Source organism: Accipiter gentilis, chromosome 11, assembly GCF_929443795.1.
Source record: "Accipiter gentilis chromosome 11, bAccGen1.1, whole genome shotgun sequence".
In the NCBI taxonomy this organism is placed as follows: domain Eukaryota; kingdom Metazoa; phylum Chordata; class Aves; order Accipitriformes; family Accipitridae; genus Astur; species Astur gentilis.
Genome location: NC_064890.1, coordinates 10,759,014 through 10,781,199, shown reverse-complemented (window position 1 = coordinate 10,781,199; position 22,186 = coordinate 10,759,014). Strand labels below are relative to the sequence as shown.

The 22,186-nt window shown below is 36.7% G+C and overlaps 1 protein-coding gene across 6 annotated transcripts in view; it reads right to left on the bottom strand.

Moving 5' to 3' along the window:
• The window catches only part of PCLO (piccolo presynaptic cytomatrix protein), a 379,284-nt gene that overhangs the window by 138,322 nt on the left and 218,776 nt on the right, over window positions 1-22,186 (bottom strand). For 5 of the 6 annotated variants that reach the window (XR_007507699.1, XM_049814309.1, XM_049814305.1 and 2 more), the window contains exons 7-8: window positions 9,311-11,519; window positions 3,898-4,046 (exon numbers count right to left, since the gene is read on the bottom strand). Coding sequence is in view for 5 of the 6 variants with exons in the window: in XM_049814309.1 (XP_049670266.1) it covers window positions 3,898-4,046; window positions 9,311-11,519 (2,358 nt within the window). In the remaining variant the exon portion in view is untranslated. The remainder of the gene's footprint in view (window positions 1-3,897; window positions 4,047-9,310; window positions 11,520-22,186) is intronic. The other variant, XM_049814307.1, reaches the window with a different exon arrangement.

Below are 22,186 nucleotides of genomic sequence, written 5' to 3'. Positions count from 1 at the left end.
AAAATGAGAAACTGCCTGCTAAATTCTTCTTGAATTACAGTGAAGAGGTGGCTAATAATTCACTCATTAGATTAGATGTTTTAATTTAAATTTGGAAATGTCCTGTTTCTCATTGTACTTCCAGAGAATCTGAATCACAAAATGCCTTTCCCCCTCCAAGCCTCAAACAGAGAAAGTGGTTTACTGCAAATTAAAATGCAAGCTCCTTGCTAGTTGGAAAACAATCAAAACTAAGCATGATGGACTTAAAGAATGTGGGAAAAAGTTGCAGGTAGCCTTCTGGATCTCTGTCACAAACAGTATTTTCTCATTTTAACCCCACTGCTCACGACCCATTTTTTCATAATTTTTAAATATTCAAGTGCCCCTAAAAAGGTGTGACTTAAATTTCAGGGGAATGGTACAGACCCATGAACTGAGAGAAGCAAACACTTCTTGAGGGCCTTTAGAAATAGCAGATTAACATTCAAAAGGTTGCATGTCTAGAGCCCTTGCCTTCTTTTTGCAATTAGAAAACTGTTGCCAAAGCGAACTGATGACAATACACTGGAATTATGATGAGTTTGGGATGTTATTATTCATTTCAGACTTAAAAAGACCTACCTATGATCACTGGAAGTTCTGTATTTAAAACCCCTCATTGAGAAGCTACTTCACTGTCCCTCTCCTTGTCATGATCTCTTACTCCCTTGGCACCTCCTTCTACCATTACTTCCCAACCTGTTTGAAACTGCCAGTTTAGTTCAGGATATACAAATAATTTTCACAGAAAATAATAACAAAAAAAAGCCTTGATGGCTGGACATTTAAAGAAGTTGCTGGTCAACTGGCAGCAACTAAGCAAACTGTTGAGGTCAACAGGGATCAGTGAGAAATCTGCAATATTGTATTGATTATGTTTAAACCATGTTTACCCTCCTCAGGTAAGCAGTTCAGAATCACTATATTGGGAAACAGCTATTAAGATACTAAACTGCACTGCAATTTAATGTGATTTAAGAATACTATGTAGCACCACAGAAGTTGCTATAGAAACAAATATATTTTAATAGTAATAATACAGTATGTGAGCTTAATCTGCCAAGTTATAAGAAATCCATGGAAATGTGGAAGTTCAGGGTTGTCACTCCATTGCATTCCTGCTTCAAAAGCACAGGGTTGTGCTTTATTTATTACCTTTAATTGTATAAGCTCTGTGGGACATAATCAAGCAGTTCTGATTTCATCTAGTATGGAAATTGATGTTTCACACATGTGAAATAAAATCTTCTGGAATACAAATATTGTAGTGGTCAGTAAAATATTCAAATTTTTTACAAAGGAGAAAATATAAACAGCAAATTTACAGCCAATAAGTGTATTTGGAAACATTGGCTGATATATTACAAGCAGATTAGTGCTACTGATAGAAATACTTTTGTGGCTGGTTTGTACTTAGTATGGGATATTAAAGGAATTGCAATGTCTTAATTACTATGTTAACTAGGAAACTGTCCTCCTAACTGATTTCAGGAAAGCCTCTGCAACAAAGAAAGCTCTGGGTGAAGGTGGACCTATTCAGATGCTCAGGATGAAGAATGATTGCCATTTTTGGTTCCAGAGTACACTATGCTTGGACACTACAGCTCTCTGGGCAGAACTGAGTTGTGGATACAGGAGACAGACGGCATGAGACAATGAATTCAGTCATTTTTTTGTTACAGAAGAGACAGGGCTGAAAAAGCCTTTAGGGAGTGTTTACTTTGCCTCAGCATACTCATTGGCCTGAAAATTGTTTATTTTTCTGGATAGCTTTAAATTAAGAATGCTAAAAAACAGAGATGTTAATACTGATTTACTTGCTTCTATTGCCAAGTGTTTTACTTTCAGAATTCAATATGGCACTAATGCAGCTTTTTTTAAAGGCTTTGACCCTTTTTATCTTGTCTTAATTTCTGGATGTGTCTAATTTTTTTTAAAGTTATCGCAAACAAATGTTCCCAGAAGATATTTAACATATACAAGCTCTGAGTAACATTTTGACAAGGTAGATGGTGAAGAATTGGTGAGAACTGGCTTTTCTCCCTTCTGCAGACACATTGATATTATTTTGTACCAATGGGTGAATGTCAGTAGCTAACCTGGATGGAAACATGAAGATGGAACTGTTGTAAAGCTTCTCCTTCCACATCACTTTTCTTCTGCAGAAGCTTTATAAGGCACCACACAGTATCATTTAGAACCTATTCACTCTCCAATTTCCATCCCAGACTTTACAAAACCTTAAAAAATGCCTTTGGCAAGATTTTTAAACGTGTATCTCTATTTACGTAATAATATGGTGATATCACAACAGCTTCAGGGAGGAAAAAAAAAAATTCCATCTGTAAATAATCCAGGAAAACAAGAACTCTCAGGCCCTTTAACACTCCTCCCAAAAATTTTTGATCAAAGTCTTTCAACCAGTCCTAGTGTAGTGTTACTTATATGAGAGCAAAAACAAAGATCAGACCTTTGTGAGTAGTAACTTGCCTTGGAACTGTTTCCCAGGACAAAAGCTCTGGAGTTCTAAAAGTTAAATACATCTTACTGACCACCTCCATATCACAGAGCTCAGGATAACAGTAACCCTTTTGGACAAACCTGATTTTCAAGGCAAATTTTTAATTTTACCTTGTGACGCTGCAGTGGTCAAATACAATTACATATGCTCAGAACAATGCATGTTTCTCATGAGGATTAAAGTGCTCACACAGGAAGTTTTTTATCTATTGCCAGTGATATTAAGAGCTGTGAAGACTCTAAAACATTCTTTATCCTGCAATAAGGTTGGTTCATATTGTGAGTTATTTTCATAGAATCCTGTAAGACTTGTATCTTGTAAAACCCTCTTTCTCAACAAGACATGGGTAGGCTCAGTACAACCTAGGCTGTGTAAATCTCAATATATGCTAAGCTAGGGATAGGAAAAGAGGGAAATATAAAAATAAATTGACAGCTTGTATTGTAAGATACTTGAATGCTTACTTCATAAAATCTACATCCTTACTTCATAAAACCTATATTCCATTGTCAAATGTCAGTGAAAATGCTCACCAGCAAAAAAGTTTTGAAGGCTGCATGACAGTAGGATATTCCTGTTTGTATGTTATCTGAGGAATTAACATGAGCAATATAATCTATTAAGTAAGTACCACAAACAGGCCATGCAATACCTTCTCTTGCATCCATTGCATCTTATGGAAAACAAGAGTATAACCTTAATCAATCAGTAAAAAAGATAACTCAGACAGTCAAGTGAAGACCTTAAAGATTTGAAATATATAAACTTCATTAATACAAAGAGGATATATGATGGTATACTAAGGTGAACTGGATTTCAAAATCGGCAAGCTTGAAAAGCAGAATATGGTATTTTTCTTTCTTGCTATAATAAATGAAACATTCTAATTATTAGATTGATAAAGTCTTGCTGATTTATTCAGTAATTGACCACAGTCTGTTGGGATTATACTGACCAACTGAAAGTGGGAACAAGCATCAACAGGACATAGCAACTCTTTGCCTTAAACTACTAAAAGAAGGGGCTTGAATTCGGATGCGGTAAAGCTGATAAGGTAAAATGGGACTGTTTTATTTTTTTTTTTTTTTTTTTTTAAAGTAATACCTAATGTATAGATAGTACTCGTTAGCAGATTAACTCCTTTCAGGTATGTTTCAAAAATCAGAAGACAACCTGCAAAATTAATACTAAATTGCAGACAAATGTTACTCATTTCATCATGAAGTACTGTTAAATACAGGTTCAACAGCACTTCAGCTGAATGTAGCTGGAATTTCATTAATCCTGTAGTCCCTACACTATTGGACAGTATGATTAAATTGTCAAACATTTATAGAACTAAAGGCACGGCTTACTTGACAGCTTACTTGATCTTGATGTTGACTTGGTGGTCGAGAGTGGGACAACTTCTCTGGCAGCCTTCTGTCGAGGGCATGTCCATTCTCCAAACGAGACTCCCTGGGCTTGTCAAACCAATCTGTTTCTTCCCGACGGAGATGATAGGCTTTGAAAACCAAGGACAGGTCAAATGTTCTGATCCAGTGCTGGGCAAAGGGCAATAATGTGCATTGTGCATAGCAAACATGCATAGTGGTTACTAACTGGCCATGCAGCTAAAGCAAAGTTACAGGCGAGACTTGAGACATTGAACTCAGGCATAATATAGCTGTAAGTGATATAGCAAAGTGAGAAGGTTCTGTCTATGCCAAACCTATGGATATTAGATACCAGAAGAAACCCTTTGCTGAGTGCTATAGCCATTTCCTTCCTTCTGGCAGCTCAGCAATACACTGCAGATTTCACACATTTCTAAAATGTTTGATGAAAAAACAAATAGTCAAATTAGCTACTTTGCAGTAGGCTAAGGAAAAAAACCACAAAACAACCCCCCTAAAACAACCCTCAAAACCCAACCTCCATTAATTCCCAAGCTTCTGAACTGAATATTGTTCAAAATATTTTAGAAATAAACTAGAAGTATTTATAAGAAAATTGTGACTCCTTTATGAAATCAGTATAATCCCAAATCAAAGAAGATACGAAGCAATCTATACTCTTTGTAATTCTAAGCAGAAATATTGCAGGTGTTCTCATTTTGAATTCCATCCCCCGATTTTGCAGTTTGAAATGTTGTGTGTGGAAAGTTAGCCAGAATGTTCTTTCTGCAATAATTTTATAAGACTACTGTTCTTATATTTGCAACAGTTTTAAACCTGTATAAAATCCATTATGTTAGACACCCTTTTGGGATCAAATAACACCATTTCATTAAAATCAGTTTTGCAAATACACATATTTATGCCTACTGACTATTGGGTCAACCGACATACGTTCCACTCCATTGGGACCAGAATCAGCTCCTATGTGTTTAATAATATTTCTGCTATGCAACATAGAGATTTTCATTTACGTTGCCCATCAGTGTAAACCAAAACAATGTGCAGCTAATTAGAATGTAATGAAAGTTTGAACTTTATGCTTTAATAAGCAAGATAAATTTGGAATTCAAAGAACAACAATATTTGTTTCAGCAAAACCACCAGAAATTGCAAACCTTAAATAAGGTCAGTTGTTGCTATAGTAACAAGAGTGAATGCAATTGTTCCATGACAGAGAAGAGAATTTAAAATGAAAAATGGTAGTGTGCATAATCTTCTCTATTTAGTTGTGAAAGTAAACATAATCTAGTTGGTTTAACAAAAAATTGGAAAAAAGTTTAATGGGAGGAAAAAAAAAAAGTTATGTTTTTTCATAACTATTTTATTAAATTTCTCCCAAACCAGAAGTAATATATATATATGCATGATATTTGAAAAATAATATTTTGTATGTGGTAAAAACAAATCCTATATTACATTAGGCCTTTGGACAATTCTTAATCTTCGCTCAGATATTATGCAGTCTCTTCCTTCCTAACTGTGCACAAATATAATCTAATATGAAACTGTTTTAAGATATTATTTACATCAGCATATATGAATTAAATACAAACATTATTAAAGGCTGATGCTTGTCTGACTAGTGATTAGTTATTGATTAATTGCTCTCAATAGACCATTATGATCTAATACACAAATCCTTTATGCTTTACACATTTATGCCAATTGACTAGTGCCTGCACATAGCAGGCTGGTTCATAACTCATCCTGACAGAAGTTCTTACTGAAGCTTACATGAAGAACCTAATGCATTTTTCTGATCCCAGATACTAAAGCTGACTTTCACAATCTGTGTCATTGGCTAAGCAGAAGAAAGAGTGATTTTTTTTTTCTTCCTGTCTCAGTTGAAATAACTTTTGCTGGATTTCTTCTTTTGAAAAGTTAGCACATATGTAGAATCCCATACTGCAGTTCAGACCAGCCTACTTTTTTATCAAACTGTGATGAATGTGTGTATTTTACATGACATTTAAAAAGTTATGTATGTATGTGTATAGATAGGCACACACACGCGACACTCACATGTACATACATGCACAATTGGTTTGGGCTTGATTAGTTGGGAGTTGTTTCGTCTGGAAACCTGAGAACATCCAAGATGAATCACTGACAGTCTTAGAGGATACATGCTTTTTTCTAAGACTAACAATATGCAGCCAGATGGTTCCACCTGTAAAAAACCTCCTGCTGGAGTCAATAAGGTCCCATGCTGTTAATTGTGCACACAGTTTAACAAGGTGAGATTGAACTTCAGACTGTGGAGTCCAAGAAACTTGATCACATAGCTAATAGTGAACACTCTAAATCCCACAGATGAAAAATTACAAGGGGTCAGCTGTGCTGATGTCTTGATGTCTTGATATTTCGATTTTAAACTTCTAAACTCTATGGTAAAATTAACAAATTAGCATATAAAAGAAAAAAACCCAATCCTTTAGGTGAGAAAAGGTACATTTTGTATCTTCTCAGCCGACGAGCAGGGACTATTTACATTCATAAAATTGAGTAGTAGCTTCAGCATCCTTGAAAATTAGTGTCTTCAAGGTACTTAATAGTTTGTGGAAACTGTGGCAGCTGTGGGGTTCATAAACAGCTATTTGCTGGATCAGAGCTTTCATGGTACTCAGAACCCTGAGAAAATACCAGGTGTTTCAAAAGCTCAAAACGCTATTTATTTTCAATGGGAACCTCTGGATGTTGTTCTCTTTTGACACTAAAGCCATTTTTTTAACCTGTTTGAACTTTGGAATCCGAGTGTAGGTACTACTTATGTGCTGAAGCATGGTTTTAAGATTTGTTACAGTATGTAGGTGTACTTAGTGAAAAACAGGTTTGGCCTCAAAGTCCTATTTGTGTTCTCTTCTGGTATTTGTTATGGAATGTGACTTACAAAAAATGAACAGAAAGTCAAGCACATGTCTCAATTTGAACTGAAGGAAAACAATTTACATGTAAAAACCTTGACTTACATTCATTTTTAAAAGTCTCTAAATATGAAAATTCAAGCTTTAGCACGAGAAGAGTTTTCCTAAGATAGTGCTTAAGACTGATTTAATGAAATCTCATCAACACCATGCAGCAGTTGTTTAAAAAAAAAGAAAAAGCAAAGAAAACTGCTAAAAGGCTGGATGCAACACGCCAGAATAGCTGTCCACTGTCAGGGCACTACAGAGAAAAGTGCAGTCCAGAGAGAAGGTGGCCATAACTTTCTGAAGAACTGTAATTGCTTCTTTGGAATCCTTTTTATCTTGCATCCAAATTATATGAATTATTTTCAATGCAAGTTACTTGCTATTAGCATATTTGAAAATAATGTCATAAAGTGTTTTGATTTCCCAAGACTTTACAAAAAAATGGTGCAAAAATAAGCTATTTGTGAAGAAACAAAAGCTTGATAGAAATTAGAAAAAAATATTGCTGAAAAAGGAAGCCCTGGTATTCAGGGATATATCATAATAAGGAACATGTGAATTGACTTAGAATATTTCTGAAAGAGTATAACTAATCAGAGACTAACTGAAAAACAAAACACGCTCAACCTAAAAGTAACATGTATGCCTTGTACAAATATGTAACAGAAACATAATGCACTGTAGTGCAGAAATAATTCCATATGACCTGTTTATATGAGGTAGAATAGCACCAAATAGGCTTTTTTTTGGTCCAGTTTGGTTCTCCTTAGTTTTCAGGAGGAAAAGTCCTGTGTCTTTCACAATGTGACCCTAGAATGACCCTTAAAAATCACAAGTCCAGTTGAGACAAGATAACATCTACTTAAGAAGAATGATATAAGTTACAACTTGTGAGTTCCTCTCAACTGCCTTCTGATTTAATTATAGGATTCTGTGTGCTAAGAATTTAAGAACAGTGAAAACTAAACTTCTTAGACTTCTGATAAAAATAAAAAAAAGCTGATGATCCTGAACCTCTCCTGGAACACAGACTTCATGAGGGGGTTGTAAATATCTAAGAAATATGAAGAGAAACTTACAGAACAAAACCCTTCAATATATTGTAGTATCAGGAAGGCAAATAGATTCAATTTTCTAATGCTTATGAAAGATTCAGCGTATGTAAAAAAGCAATAATGCAATGATGAACACTGAGGTTAATATAAACCTGAAAAATAAACCATACTACTTCATAATCATGCAAATGTGTCTTTTGAGACAATCATTGCCATTTACAAACAATATAGCGCATGCAAAGTCTCTTTTATTGTGCAGTAAATACACATAAGAAAAAGTTAAGGGAGCGCATACAATTTTGAACATATTAATTTCAAACTTTCTTTATGATTCAAACCGTCTTTATGATTTTTAAACAATTTAGAATATATTAAGTCTGAACTGACTCAAACAAAACTGATACATAATTTGCAATTATTTAGTACTCAACATCAGCTTTAACATTCTGCTGTACTTATTCAGAAGAAACATTTTTAATTGCACCATTTATAATACATCAGAACGGTTCCTTTCATGAACCTAAGTGAGATAAACTCTTGTGCTTATTTGGCAGACATATTGTATGGGGTGCATATAAAACCAGCTACACTGCATAATCCATCAATAGAAGTAAAATACTTTATGCAAGTTTATTGAAGGATGAGATTGTCTTGCACCATCCAAATGACAAATTATCTTACATCATCACAATTCTGAGTGCACAGAAGTCCACATGACAGGATGCTTTCAACAAACCGTATGTAGAACGTTATTTTGCTATCACGTTAACCACTATATGGTTCTAACATACAATATGTACTTAATGAACATCCTATTTCTATATTAACGCAGATCTAAAGTGGTGCATCGGGAGATGGAATTATCAGTTCTTGAATTCTATCATGAAATTTCATGCAAATAAAATTACTAGAGTTTTTTAGAGATTTGGGAGATTATTTCCAAATCCCAACAAAAACTATTGCAAGTAAGTTCAATGATTCACAGTCACTGGAGAAGGCTCCACATAAAGACTGATGGTAGGGTCTGTATTGTACATGGAATATTCTACAAAATATCATTAGAAAAGAAGACATCAACAAGTGAAAAGGAAAATGCACAAGCAAACCAAAAGGAAAGCAAATCAACAACAATATAGTGAGCATGCTAGAGTTGCTTAACACCATCCAGAAACTGCTGTTAAGGTAAAATAAAAATATCAAATAAACCAAAACAAATCAAACCCCCAACATGTAGATACACAGAAGATGCACCAAGGAACAGAAAAAAGAACAAGTCTTTGAAGTATAACAAAAATTAGACACATGCATAGAAATAAGGATTTGTGTTGTGATAGTAAGATACCAGTCTGAGGCCTAATTTACCTTCACTGTCTGACATGGCATGCTGGAAGTCATCCATGATGAAGGCTATATCTCGATCATAGCCTCGAGTCCGTGACTCCTCCCTCATATGTTGCTGGACCTCAGGTAATGAATGGCTTGATCCGAACTGGTCCCTGGTATCTGCGGATATTGGTGGCAAGGGTCCAGCTGCCGCCCTTGCCATTCCCATTGGCTGGCCAACGGGACTTAGTGGGCTCTCTTCCTCTGAGTTCTGCGCTACTATTGGGATCCTTCCCCTGCTTTGGCTAATAGGTAGACTGGTGGGTTTAGTTCTTCCAGAAGGTGCTGCATGGCTAAAGGAAACATCTAAGGGTTCAGCTTCTTGGGCTTTCAGTCTTAAAGAAGAACTGGAAGAATCCCTTTTCAATGACAAATCAAGCCCATAAACTGAGGAGGGTCTAGATGAGGGTCTAGATCTACTACCACTGCTATAAGATTTGTCTGCTTCATCTTGTAATGTGGATCTCATTGTTGGACCTAGTGCAGTCCCAAGGCCTGCTCCAATGGATGAAGTCAGTGGTGGCCCCATGTATTTCTGTTGGTCAGTGATGTTTTTTCTAAGGCCAAAAGTGATATCATCCTGAAGAAGCCTTGCCCTAGTAGTAATTCCCCCAAGTGTTGAAGTGCTAGAAGTCATATAGCTTGAATAGTCAGGCTCAAGGTCTCTGCTTTCTTGGATAGGTGAAAACTTTGTTAGTTTGGGGTCTATCAAAGCTTTCTTGTGTTTTGACTGCTTCTGGTAAAGGAGGGCTGCTGGGAGCTGCTTAGCAGCCTGTTTCTCAAGAGTAAGCCTACCTATGCTATATTTCTCAGATTTTGGAAAATGCCTGTAGCTGCCCTCCTGGTGGTAATACTGTGACAGGCCAGCCAGATGATCAAGACTTTCTGCACCTCTACGGAACTCTTGTTTTATCTGGTGTTTCAGAAGTTTGAGCTCATAAGGGTCCTCCATTGGGTCTTCATCAGCTTTAACATAGGAATGTAACCTAGATGAAGTCTGCAGTGGTGCTAGGAAGTCTGACACTTCTTGTGCTCTCCTGGCCTCAGTTGTGCGAAGCAGTCGATCTGTTTTGGTCAGATCTTTCTCATGGAGGCTAAAACTGGAACCAAGTGCTCCTGTTCCTTTGGTAAGTTCTCCTATATCATCGATCAGCACATAATTTCGGGGTGTGTGGTGGTGGTCTATATCTGCATAGAATGAATCTGCAGATATGCTTGATATAGGGCTGCTTGCTATGCTGTTCCTCTCATCTAGTCCTATCCTTAAGTCCAAGGTAGAGTATTTACTGCCCAGCTGGGAAACTGCGTAATTATTGTCAGTTGAAACTGGTGCTATCATGAGAGGCTGATTGCGAATTACATCATAGTTTGTTGTTATCTTAGGCTCCAAATATAATGTGGTTTGTCTTGGCTTTGGCTGTATCACCATCATCTGTGATGGGAGTTGATATGATGGCTGTTGAGATGGTGGAGGTTGAGCCTGTGGAGTAAAGGACATAGTAGCTCCTGTTTGGAAAGCTGTCTGGGTCTGATAGGGTGAAACTTGCTGGTGATACAAAGGCTGCTGTTGTTGGTAATGTGATTGCTGTGTGAACTGAGTTGGTGCTTGAGTTGGCAGGGCAGGAGATGAATACTGATATTGAGCATATGGGCTTGTAGCAGGGGCAAACTGTGTTTCTGGCTGGGTTTGTGGTGGCATAAACTGGTTAAATTCTGTCTGGGGTGCAGTACGTGGTCTTTCCAAGCCATGCTGAGTTTCTATTCTGGTTGACCTGGTATTATTAACTTCACTGTCTGACATATAATCACGTTCTTCTGCTACTCCTTGGAGATAGGCACGCTCTCTCTTTTCTCTTTCTTTTAGTAAGGCTTCTTTCCTCCTATTAATGCCCATTTCCAAGTATCTCAGTTTGGCATCAATTTCTTTTTCCTCCTCATCTAGCTCTGCTTGCTTCTTCCTAAGCTTGGCTGATTCACGTTCGACCAGATCCAATTCCCTGTCTATATCCTGAAGAATTTTGGCTCTGGCCATAGTGTTGGTCCTACAAATCCTTCTGCGTGAAACTGATCCCACAGAAGTATATGGCGACTGAGTTCCTGCTGTTGCTTCCTCTGGTGGTGGGTTGGGCAGAGTCCTCTTCACCTTCTTCTGAGTGCCTGATGGAGTTATGCTTGAAGAACCTTTTGTCTGCAATAGAAGAAACATGACCGAATCACTATTTTGGAGGCTTGGTCGCAAATGAATCACAAGTTGTTTAAATTTTTTTCGTGGTATGGCTTTATGTCTTAACCACATACTTTCTCTAGTGGAGAGGAAAGCTTGAGGTATCTGTGAATAAGCAGCAGAAAACAGCATGAAAAAATGCTGTCAGTCTGCTAAAGGTCAGGAAGATGACACTCACTAGGAATTAGTTTAGCCCAAGGTTGAAAAATCTACTTTACATTCTTGAAATTGAATTGACTGTAATTTAAAAGTTTTTAATTTTATTTCCATATGCTTATACATAAACTTATATAGTGCATATATGTGTGGGAGGGGAATATATACATAGACCTATGCACCTTTCTTTTATATAACATTTAATAGAAAAATTATAATTATAAATGTACATATATACATGGATATGAATATCTATATATTCATATATAAATATATGTATAATATGTACAATTGAATAGAAGTCTCTGAGGCAAACACTGAACACATACTAAGCAGCTGTAAGTTGCACTGAAATCCAGACACCAAAGCGGGACTTTCTGGTGCCAACACATTCGGTACAACAGGTAGTTCTTAGTCGATCTCGTAATTTTTGCCTCAACTAAGCTGCTACATATATATTTTCAAGGAGGATTCTTGTGCTTTACAAAAGTGGTATGTGCTTTCTTCAGTTCATTGAAGACTTTCTTAAATGAAATTTGTTCTGGATCCAAAGGTATAGTTTAAAACTTAAAAAAAGTTAAGCAGTATAAAAATATAGGAATCTAGTTCAGTCCAGATGTCCAGACTTCCCCACAGTTAATGGCAGAAGGGTGATTCATCCTGATCTAGGAGAATTACCTACCTTAGCCTGATGAGTCATTTTTTAGAGGTGCCTATCTCTATTCATCAACTAGGAAAGTAGGTGTTGCAATTGGTTAGATGCAATCTAAATTGTACCTTAAATTACCAGAAGTTTTGAAAATTTCTTTTTAGTTTTGAAGTAAATTTAGGCTCTCACACAATGTAGATACATTAAGAAGTGGGACTTGAATGATTTTGAAATTGTATGCTATCTCCCCAATAGCTTCTTACAAATGTTGCCTTAGTAAAGAAAAGGGATTGATCTATACACATACACTAAAAATAATCACCTCAGCCATTACAGAGTGCAGCCATATTAATAGCAAAATATGGAAACACTTTAGCACAGTTTAATAAGGGAAGTAAAAAGAATATTAACCAACTTGACTCTTCTGCTTCTGCAGGCAAGGACAGCACTTTAGCAAGCATTAACTGTTATTAATTAAAAATGGAATTTCTTCTGAAATAAATGCTACTTCACTCAGAAAAGAAGTCAACAAGAATAATTTTAATTAGGAGTTTATAAATCACTATTTTCTCTGTTTATTCTAATATGTTGTCAACAAATTGTAAAAGTTTTTAAAAAGTGTTGACAACACTCTTTTGCTGCTCCTCTGTTACCTAACCTTAGCAAATCACAATAATCAACGCATCATTTGTCATGGATCTTTAAAGAAACTTTCACTACCTTTTCAAGTACCATTTAAGCTCTTTTCATCCTCTTAATCTAAATTCCATCAACTTTTGAATGTTTCAGATTTCAATAAATGCAATTTCAGCTTCCTGTGGCCATTTCCCAAACCCATCTTGTGCCGACAAATCAAAGAAACTAATATTCTCTTGCTCAGTGTGTACTTATAATCAAAGACAAATTAATCATCTACAGTAGGTCTGGTTGGCTCTTAATTTATATTGTAAATTCAGTGCAATACCACTGTTATTTCCCCCTCCCAAACTTAAACAGCAATCACAGATGGTGAAGCAGTCACAGATGGTCACTGGTATTGGCGAAGAGCTATTAATAACACATTCATTAAAAGGTCTTTAATACTTTATGGGATTATTATTTTCAGATGACAGTTAAGTTGCTGATGAATAAATCCCAGCATCAGCTTATAATGCATTTTATAAAAAAAAAAATAAAATATCGTTTTTATATCTTTGTCTACATCTAAAGAAACTCAGACTAATAGACACTACAGGAAGATATACCACTTGCTTTTGAAAAAGTGTTGATAACCTCTAGTTCTCAGCTGCTAGTCTCACAAAAGGCAAGTCTTAATTATTTTTACTTGATATTTATGCTGGGATAAGAAAAAAATAAATGTATTTTAGTACTGTGATAAAATGTGTGGGTTTTTATTTTCTTCCTGGATATTCTCATCATCAGTTATGTCAGCATGTTACCTGTGAACTGCATTAGTAGATTGAAGGGAAGTTCAACTGCAGTATTTTGGCAGATAATTTTAGAGTAGTTGTTAAATTTAGTTTTTGCATTTCCTTTGAATTTGTTAACTAGCAAGGAAAAAAGACAAGCTAGAGCTAATCTTCACTACATTCTAATCTCATTATCACAAAAAATTGGGAGTGGAAAGGAGTAATTGTGCTGTCTAGCCCTATCCCTGTATTTTTGGTCCCTGTAACATATTTATAATGTTATGCTCATTTTTGATTTAAAGTATCCAAAAGGAAGATGGGCAGAAATCTTCATGAAACTACTCTGAAGCCAAGTAAACCTATCAAATACAGGCAGGTATTCTTAGGCCTTACAGTTACTGGTTAAAGGTTAGGTTAGATGTCAGACAGGTGACCTTGGCAAGCTCTCTGATTGAATAAACCATGAAGTCGTCTACCATATTTTATCACATTTTCCATCTTCTTCATTCTAACCCATTTGCTTCTAGCTATCTACTATCACCCTCAATAATTTTTAAAAATCATTCTGTGTTTAGCAAGTGATCATTCCAAATGCTGATTGTAAATCTTAAGAACTAGAAGTAAATTATTCTGCTTCTTGTTTCACCATTGACAACCTTATAAATGTTATTACTGTATTGCTGACCCTTGTATATGGAGAGAATTTCACACTAGTCTCGCACATCCCTTCAGGATGGACATAATGGTAATCAGATCTGCTTCTGAGGCAAAGCTGACCTTGCTAAAATAAGTTCAAAGCTTGAGATAAAACTATAGATACGTTCTCCCCAACACTACAGATTAAAGAACTGAGGAAGAAACAATCTTCCCCCTCCTCCACCAATTTTTAAGCTTAACAATGTTTTCATAATAAAGATAGGAGAAGAATGCACTCCTGAGTCTGTGGTTCAATGACAAGATAACATCACAGTGAGGAACTCAAAACACTGAGCTGAAGGTTTCATGCAAACACATTTAGCAAACCCTTCCTTTTCTGCCTTGCCAATACACCTTAGTCTTGATGTGCTTTATCTCCCGAGTTTTAATTTTTAGAGGTCATCTGGACAAAGGCTTGTGAATGCTGTTAAATTGTGTGGTGACTTTGGAGTAATTCCTTTGAGATGACCATCCTATTCCTTGAGAATCTCTGTGAAAATTCTTTTATGTACCTATTTTTGTCTTTTCCAATTTGATGGCATTGCTGACAAGGCCAGCAAGACCATGAACAACTACAAGAATCAGTCAAGCACTAGGAAATACGCATACATGCCACTGCTTTTATCTGTTTTAAAGAGATAGTTTCCTTTGGGGGACTGAATGGCTCAGGAGATTTATGATTAATTTCTACCTCTAAACAGTGTGTTTGATTCTAGTTACTCAATTTTTCTGCTCCTCTTCTCAACTTAATTTGTTTGAATATGATATGGTGCTGTTCTTGCATCCTCCTCTCACTCTAGTCATCTAGCCATACTTGGATATTAGCTTCATTTGCTCAACGAACTGAGCTTTCACACTTGGACATACAACTCTTATATACTTCTTGCATATTTTGGATTTTACTACGAAATACGCAAGCCTCATTATCTATTGTTATTTTGACATTTTCTGTGATCACAACACAAACAAACTTAAACTTCTTCTGTCCTCTTTAGAACTGACAAAATAGACCCATATTTATATATATATTTTGGTATAAGTAGGGGCAAATCCTGCAAATAATGCATATATGCATATGCACAAACCAATGACAATTGTAATGACAGCATCCTTATTAGAGTTTGCCACTACTAGATTGTCTATGTAATAGACACTGTGATGTCAGACTACCTACAGTCTGTGATGCTATGAAAAAGCAAAGGTGAAGTGGGTCATAGCTGAAGCCACTCCTCTGCCACAATCCTCTGAAGACTCAACAGCATGGTGATAAGCCTGTTCTACACTCTAGGGGAACAAAACCTTACCCTCTGCAGGGTAAGGTTTCCTGAAGCATCTGATGTTGACTTGCAACAGACTTGAAATGTCAGCAGAAAGTTGGCTCTACCCTGATCACCAGAAAAACAATGCAAATAATAGTTTTTGTCTTCAAACATGGACTATGCAGTTAATAAGCTTGCTCAGCAAACTCATGACCAGCATCAATTCGAGAGCTGCATGCTGATGTGTTAAATGAAATTACTGGGAATAAATTGCATCTAGAAAAGATGTCAAGCAGTGGAGGGACAGAATTTACTCTGCCATTCAGAAAAGAGGTCATTTTAGGTGGTGATCAATGCAGGTTACTAAGACAGCAATGGGGTAGAAGGCAAAGCCAGGGCTATAGCTCTCTGTGTTCCAGGTCTCCCATCTGGGATTTTTCATGTATCAGAAAATTCCCCAAATGCAACTCCTCCAAACCCCCAAAATGCACAGTAAAAATTGAAATTGTGATGAAGCTGTTCTACTTATAAAGAGTTGGTATGTGTTACTCAGTATTATGGTATGTGCTCCTCATCGTTAGAAATGCATCAGTAAGAACAGTTAGAAATGTTGGCAATTCATTATTTTAAACATTGAATTTACTTCAAAGAATCTATGGAAAGCAGTTATCAGTCATTAAGGACCTCTCAGTAATTTAACAGTATCTTTAAAATTGCTTTCATTAAACCTAATTCCAAAAGATACTAACACAATACACTAATATTAGATTACTTCATTGTAAGTATGGAATCCTTAACTGCATCTTCTTGTAGGATGCAGAGATACTGGACAATGTTTTGTAGCTTGTCCTGTGCAAAGAAATAGCTTCTCATGTAAGTTTTGGTGGACCCTTCTGGACTTAATAGCTATTATGTGGTAACCACTGACTAGGGGACACCAGCTTCGTTAACCCTTGGTAACAAACATTAGAGCAAGAATATTGAGAAACTTCTCTCCGCTGGCTAAGGCTGACATGGGGTCACTTTTATGGTATGAAGAACCACAGAGTGTGCCAAACCACCTCTGAAGCCAACAGGTAAAGGGAAGCAGACGAACTGTGCATGGCAAGGAAAACATATTAAAACATGTATTTAGAAAAGCTAGTCTCTTCAGCAGTGCTGTGAATGGAGTAATACATGCTCTGAACAAATTCTAACCATCAGTAATACCCTATCAGCCAACCTGTACTGTCTTGGCTTGTGTGCCTTTGCTGGCCAGGGGAGTGGAAGATGAATTTGATGAGCTGAATTCGGCCGTGTGTATGGGAGGGAAATACCCCACTCCATGAGTAATATACCAGAGCTTTCCTTTAATATAACTTATCTTTTTCTTTTCTGCAAGTATTTTGCTCTGGGGACTGAGCAGTCAGGCAGAAAACTAGTTTCTAAATCACTGGCACTGAGATGCCAGTCAGTCTGATTTTCTCATGTTGCCTTTTTTTTTTTTTTCCCCCTACTCCTTTGGAGGCTCTGTAAAGATAAATTTCTCTTCTGTTAAAACCAATATAAAATTTTTAGAAATAGTCTATTCCAAAACAATAAGCATTTTTCAGTTTTTTTGCTTTTATTCCTATCAGTCAGAGGGTCACTCATTCCTCAGATGAGCACTTCTGTACTTTCCATCCTCTTGCTCCTTTCATTTTCTCTGTGAAATTGTTTGAAATTGCCATTTTCACTTCAAATGCAAGGGGAACAGCACAGTGCACTTCCTAACAGCTGACGTGACATGAGATTCCAACTTCTTTCCTCATTTAAACACATAAAAGGCCATATGCTTCTTTTGATCTCAGGGGAAGAAGAAGAAATTCAGTGGAAATTTGATATGCAAACTACAGACAGATGTGGCCCTTACACAGTGATTTTCAAAGGGATCTAAACCTACATTTCATCTACTTTATGTCAGCAGGCATAACAGTTGTTCTCAGTTGTTTGCATAGAAGAGGTAGTTTATGCAGACTAACTGATTTGTGATTCATTTGGAACAAGACTGACAACTTTTGCCTGTAAGGGCAACAGGGCAATTCCCTCCTCAATTTACACTGGTAAAAATGTGGAATAGCAGTTTAAATCAGCAAAACACATCAGTGAAGAATCAGTTTGTGAGAAGAATCAAATCCAGTGTTTTGAAACTCTAACTTTAAATATTGTAGCCGGGACAATACTCCATACATGTGCATTTAACTGATTTTAGACTACAAATTATTCACAAGCTTATGTTTTAATTTCCTCAGCTTCCATCTACAAACAGCATCTATACTGCTGCTTCTGCTAACTGAAGACACAGCAGTCTCTTTACCCATTCCCCTTAGTACAGTTCAATACTAGTTGTAAATTTTCCCTTATACAAAAGGGAAATGCTTCTAGCTACTTCATACAGTAATATTATCTTCAAAACTCACCTGAAAACAATTATTTTCTTTTTTATTCTTTTGCTTCTGGTGTTTATCTTTGTAATCACATTACTTATCTTTGCAAAGTGTTCTGGGATACAAGCTTATATAAGAGATTCACTGTCCAATTATATTAAATGTATATAGAATTACATGTATCTCAGTTACTTTACAATGGGGAAAAAATCTCTGGCAGATTGATTCAGACAATGGGCACCTGTCAAGCTAACAGAAAGAGTCAAATTGTCAGAGTTGAGCACTGCTTCTGCATTGAAGTCTCTGTACCAAATGGGCTCAATATTTTTCCCACAGATGAAGATTTCATACTTTGCTGAAAACAGTACAGAATATATATAGCTGATATATAGGTAATACCTACTGACGCTTACTAAATATTTGTCTTTATATGCTTCATACTAAAATATGTTAAATATTTTTAAGTATTTTATTTATATATCAGTATATTAAAAACTATCAAGGGACTTCACAAAAAGAAAATACTGTTCTCCCACTGGTACACTACTGTGTTCTTAGTACCAACTCCAGTTAGTAGTCTGAGTCCTATAGTACTGTAGCCCTAGTCCAGGACCGAAGCCTGAATATGATGAAGAATTCAGAATAAATTCTTTTGTCTGTGAATTAAAATCTTCCCTCATTTGTAAATCACTTGTGAATTTTAAGAAGGTAGTCCAATTTTTGTTTAAAAAAAAAAAAGGTCCAAATGAATGGATTTATCTAGATGCTATCTTCCTTATGACTCATGAAAGTTTCTGAAGAGGAGGTTTCTGAAGCATATTCTGCTTTGACAACCCAAAAAACTATGAAATAAGTGACAAAACAGAGGATGACATACATGGAACTCTATGTACTGCATAACAGCAAGTGCACGAGAGAAAGATTCCCTATCTGGAGAAACACTAATGGCAAAGCTACAATTGCTATGAGATAGGGGCTTAACAAGATTAAGACAAAGTCTGGAGACTCATGGTGACTATGTACATATAACATAGTATACTACACTCTAACATAATTAGTGTTTCTTAATCAATCATCACTTCTTTTTTCCCTCTATTGTTTCACTGACAGTCTAAGAGGCATTTTACATAAATACAGAACTGTAGATACTCAGAACTTCTCAGTCTAACCTGTGGAAAGTTATCAAAAGTGCTATGAAGCAGATGGACCATTTGATGCCTGTGCTAGGTTAAGATACAAATATTGTTTGCACATGATGTGCCCAGCCTCCAGCACAGCCTGTTTTTGGATTTAACTAATGACACAGAACTGTACCTCAGTAATATGTTCCGATACAAAAGTGATGTGATTCTACCATTGGTAATTCAAACCAGTTATATTAAAGGATACTGGACCAATGTATTAATTGTTAGCTTCAGGATTAGTTGATCATGAAGCTGTTTGTGGAAGTAGAAAAAGACATCAGTCACCTTCATCTTGGAATGATGCAGTCCTTGGAATAAATCTTTTTGCACATAATGCAACATCCTTATCATGGGCTCATTCACTCATAGTAATTAATAATACAGTTTCTCATCATGTAACACACAAATCATTACATGTCATCCCCCTCAGTCAGAACAATAAATTTTATTTGAAACTCAGATCTCATCTTGGAAAATTTTACTGGATTATAAAGAGTCTTTTCCCTCTCAATGAGAACATACTTTAAACTCTCTTACTTTGCAATCTAACTGAAAATTCTTCCAACTGAGAATCCACTGGTGAGAAAAATTCAGAACAGTTTATACTTATCAGTAGGATATGCATATGCTGAATTAACACCATCTGTTTTCACCTGATATCAGACTACTTTGCAAACTTTCAGCTACAACTAAAAATAAAACAACACCAACCCCCCCTCTATCTCTGAAAGAAAGGAAATATTAATCTTGTTTTACAGGAAAAAAACAAACAAACAAAAAAGGTGTGAGAAAATCTTGGCTTTTTCTACTTCTCCTTCACTACTGACTTCCTCCAAAGAATGGTAGCTGACGATACTCCACATGCTGCGCCACAGCCCTTGTTTATTCGCAAGAGTGAGGATTCATCTGCCCAAGCGCAGACATAATGTACAGAGCTAATCTGAGCTAGTCTCCCAGACTACTCAACTGAAAGAAAGTGCAATTTTTCTTCAGCTCACTCCATAATCACACCTGTTTCTCTTACTTACTGTAGAAACAGCTGCATGTAACACAGATGTCACCTGTAAATGTCTCAAGACAGAGGAGGTCGGTCCCACTCCCAGGAACTGCAGCAGTTTGAATTCCTGCTTTTGGCTCCTCATGTAGGATTTGTTTTGTAGCAGAGTTTTAATCCTTTTCTCCATGCAGGAATCTCACCACCTCTGCAATTCTTCAGAAATTACACCCCTTCTCAGCAATCAAAGGCTCTGGGCTTGGCTCAGTTTGATTGTTTAGGCAGTATTTATTTTATTCTGTGCTCATGATGCTTTGCTTCCCTGGTCTAAGATTAAAGGTGGCAGAGTGAGCAGAGCCCTGATTAATCAGTTTCTCTAAAATGTGGTTCCTGCTGGGGAACAATGGGCATGTAACTCCTGCTATAAGGCACGGATTAGACAAACTCACGAAGTACCTAACTGTTTCATTCAGGCCTTTCTATAAGCACCACAGCTAAGCCTTCTCTGGCTTTTCTGCTCAGCCCTGACTTCATCCGTGTGCTGTGCACCTGCAGAATAGCCTGCATCAAATTTCCTTCCCCCTTTCCTGAAGTGCCTTAAAGTTTAATGAAACAACATATTCTACTGTAGAAAAACATACTTCATACTCTGCTTTGGTACCACATATAGCTTTGTAAGGCTTTCCAAGTTCTATAAGCACCAATAGTCCTTCATTGTGGTTACACAGTTGTCAAAACCCAAGCATTACACACTATTAGAATAGAATAAAAACAAAAGGCAGAATAGAAACAAAAGGAGGTCTGTGAAACTCTCCTTGGGCACTGGTGCCTGGCTTCCCGGCTTCACTCCACTCCAACAACTGCAGCTTTCTGGGCTGCAGCAAATTCTGCATAATGCCCTCTGCCTCAGCTGGACAAGTTGCTTTCTCCATCAGCTCAGGTTGTGAGTCCCTTCCTCTTTTCTGCAGTTTCTCAGTATCTCCCTGAACTTCAGCCTGAAATTTTTTTGCTTCCTCTCTCCTTCCATCCCACTTTTTCTGAAGCATGAGAACTAAAATACGCTCAGTTGGTCCCAGGGCAGGAGTAATCTCTCCTTCTCTCTCTCTCTCTCTCTCTCTCTCTCCAGAAGCTTCCAGCCAACCCAATCCTCTCCCTTTTTAAAGGAATGTAACTGAACCTGACAACAAACACACAGAATAGATCGTCTGCCACAGATGGCTAAACTTATGAAGTGTGAAAACCACTCACAGTATGTCCAGATTTTCCATTACACTGTTCCTACAGCGAGAAAGTGTACTAGCCAGACCACACAAAACCCCATATTCCTATTCTTATTCTCATATAAGAATGGCATTTCCAGTTTGATATAAACCCATTTCCAAGTGATGCTAGTTAAACAAAACCAAATTAACCTCTTTTTCCACCCCACCCCGAACCTTCAAAAAGCCAACTTTTCAAAGAAGGCATTAGTACTTGAATAAACATGTACAGAAATTTGCTATACTGATACATAATAGAACATCTTCTCAGGGAAGAAAAACAGCTTTCACTATATTACCTGTTTACATTTATCTCTCTTTTTTTCTCAAACAAAAAAGTCTTTTGAAAGGCATGAAACCATTTTTTCAAAGTTTACTTTTTTTCCCTGTTTTTCTTTTATATGCATTCCACAGTCTGTTGATATTACACCAGGTTTAATTCATGGAACTGGGAAAGAGAAGTGGCAAATATTTCATCATTTGAGAGTATTTAAAACCAGACTGGACATCAGCACCAGCTCTTCACCAAAGAAATCCAGTCAAGGCATTCAACTCAGTCTTGATTAGCTCAACTGTGAATACAGCTGTGACAAAGTCCTGCTTTTTAGAACAACCTCCAT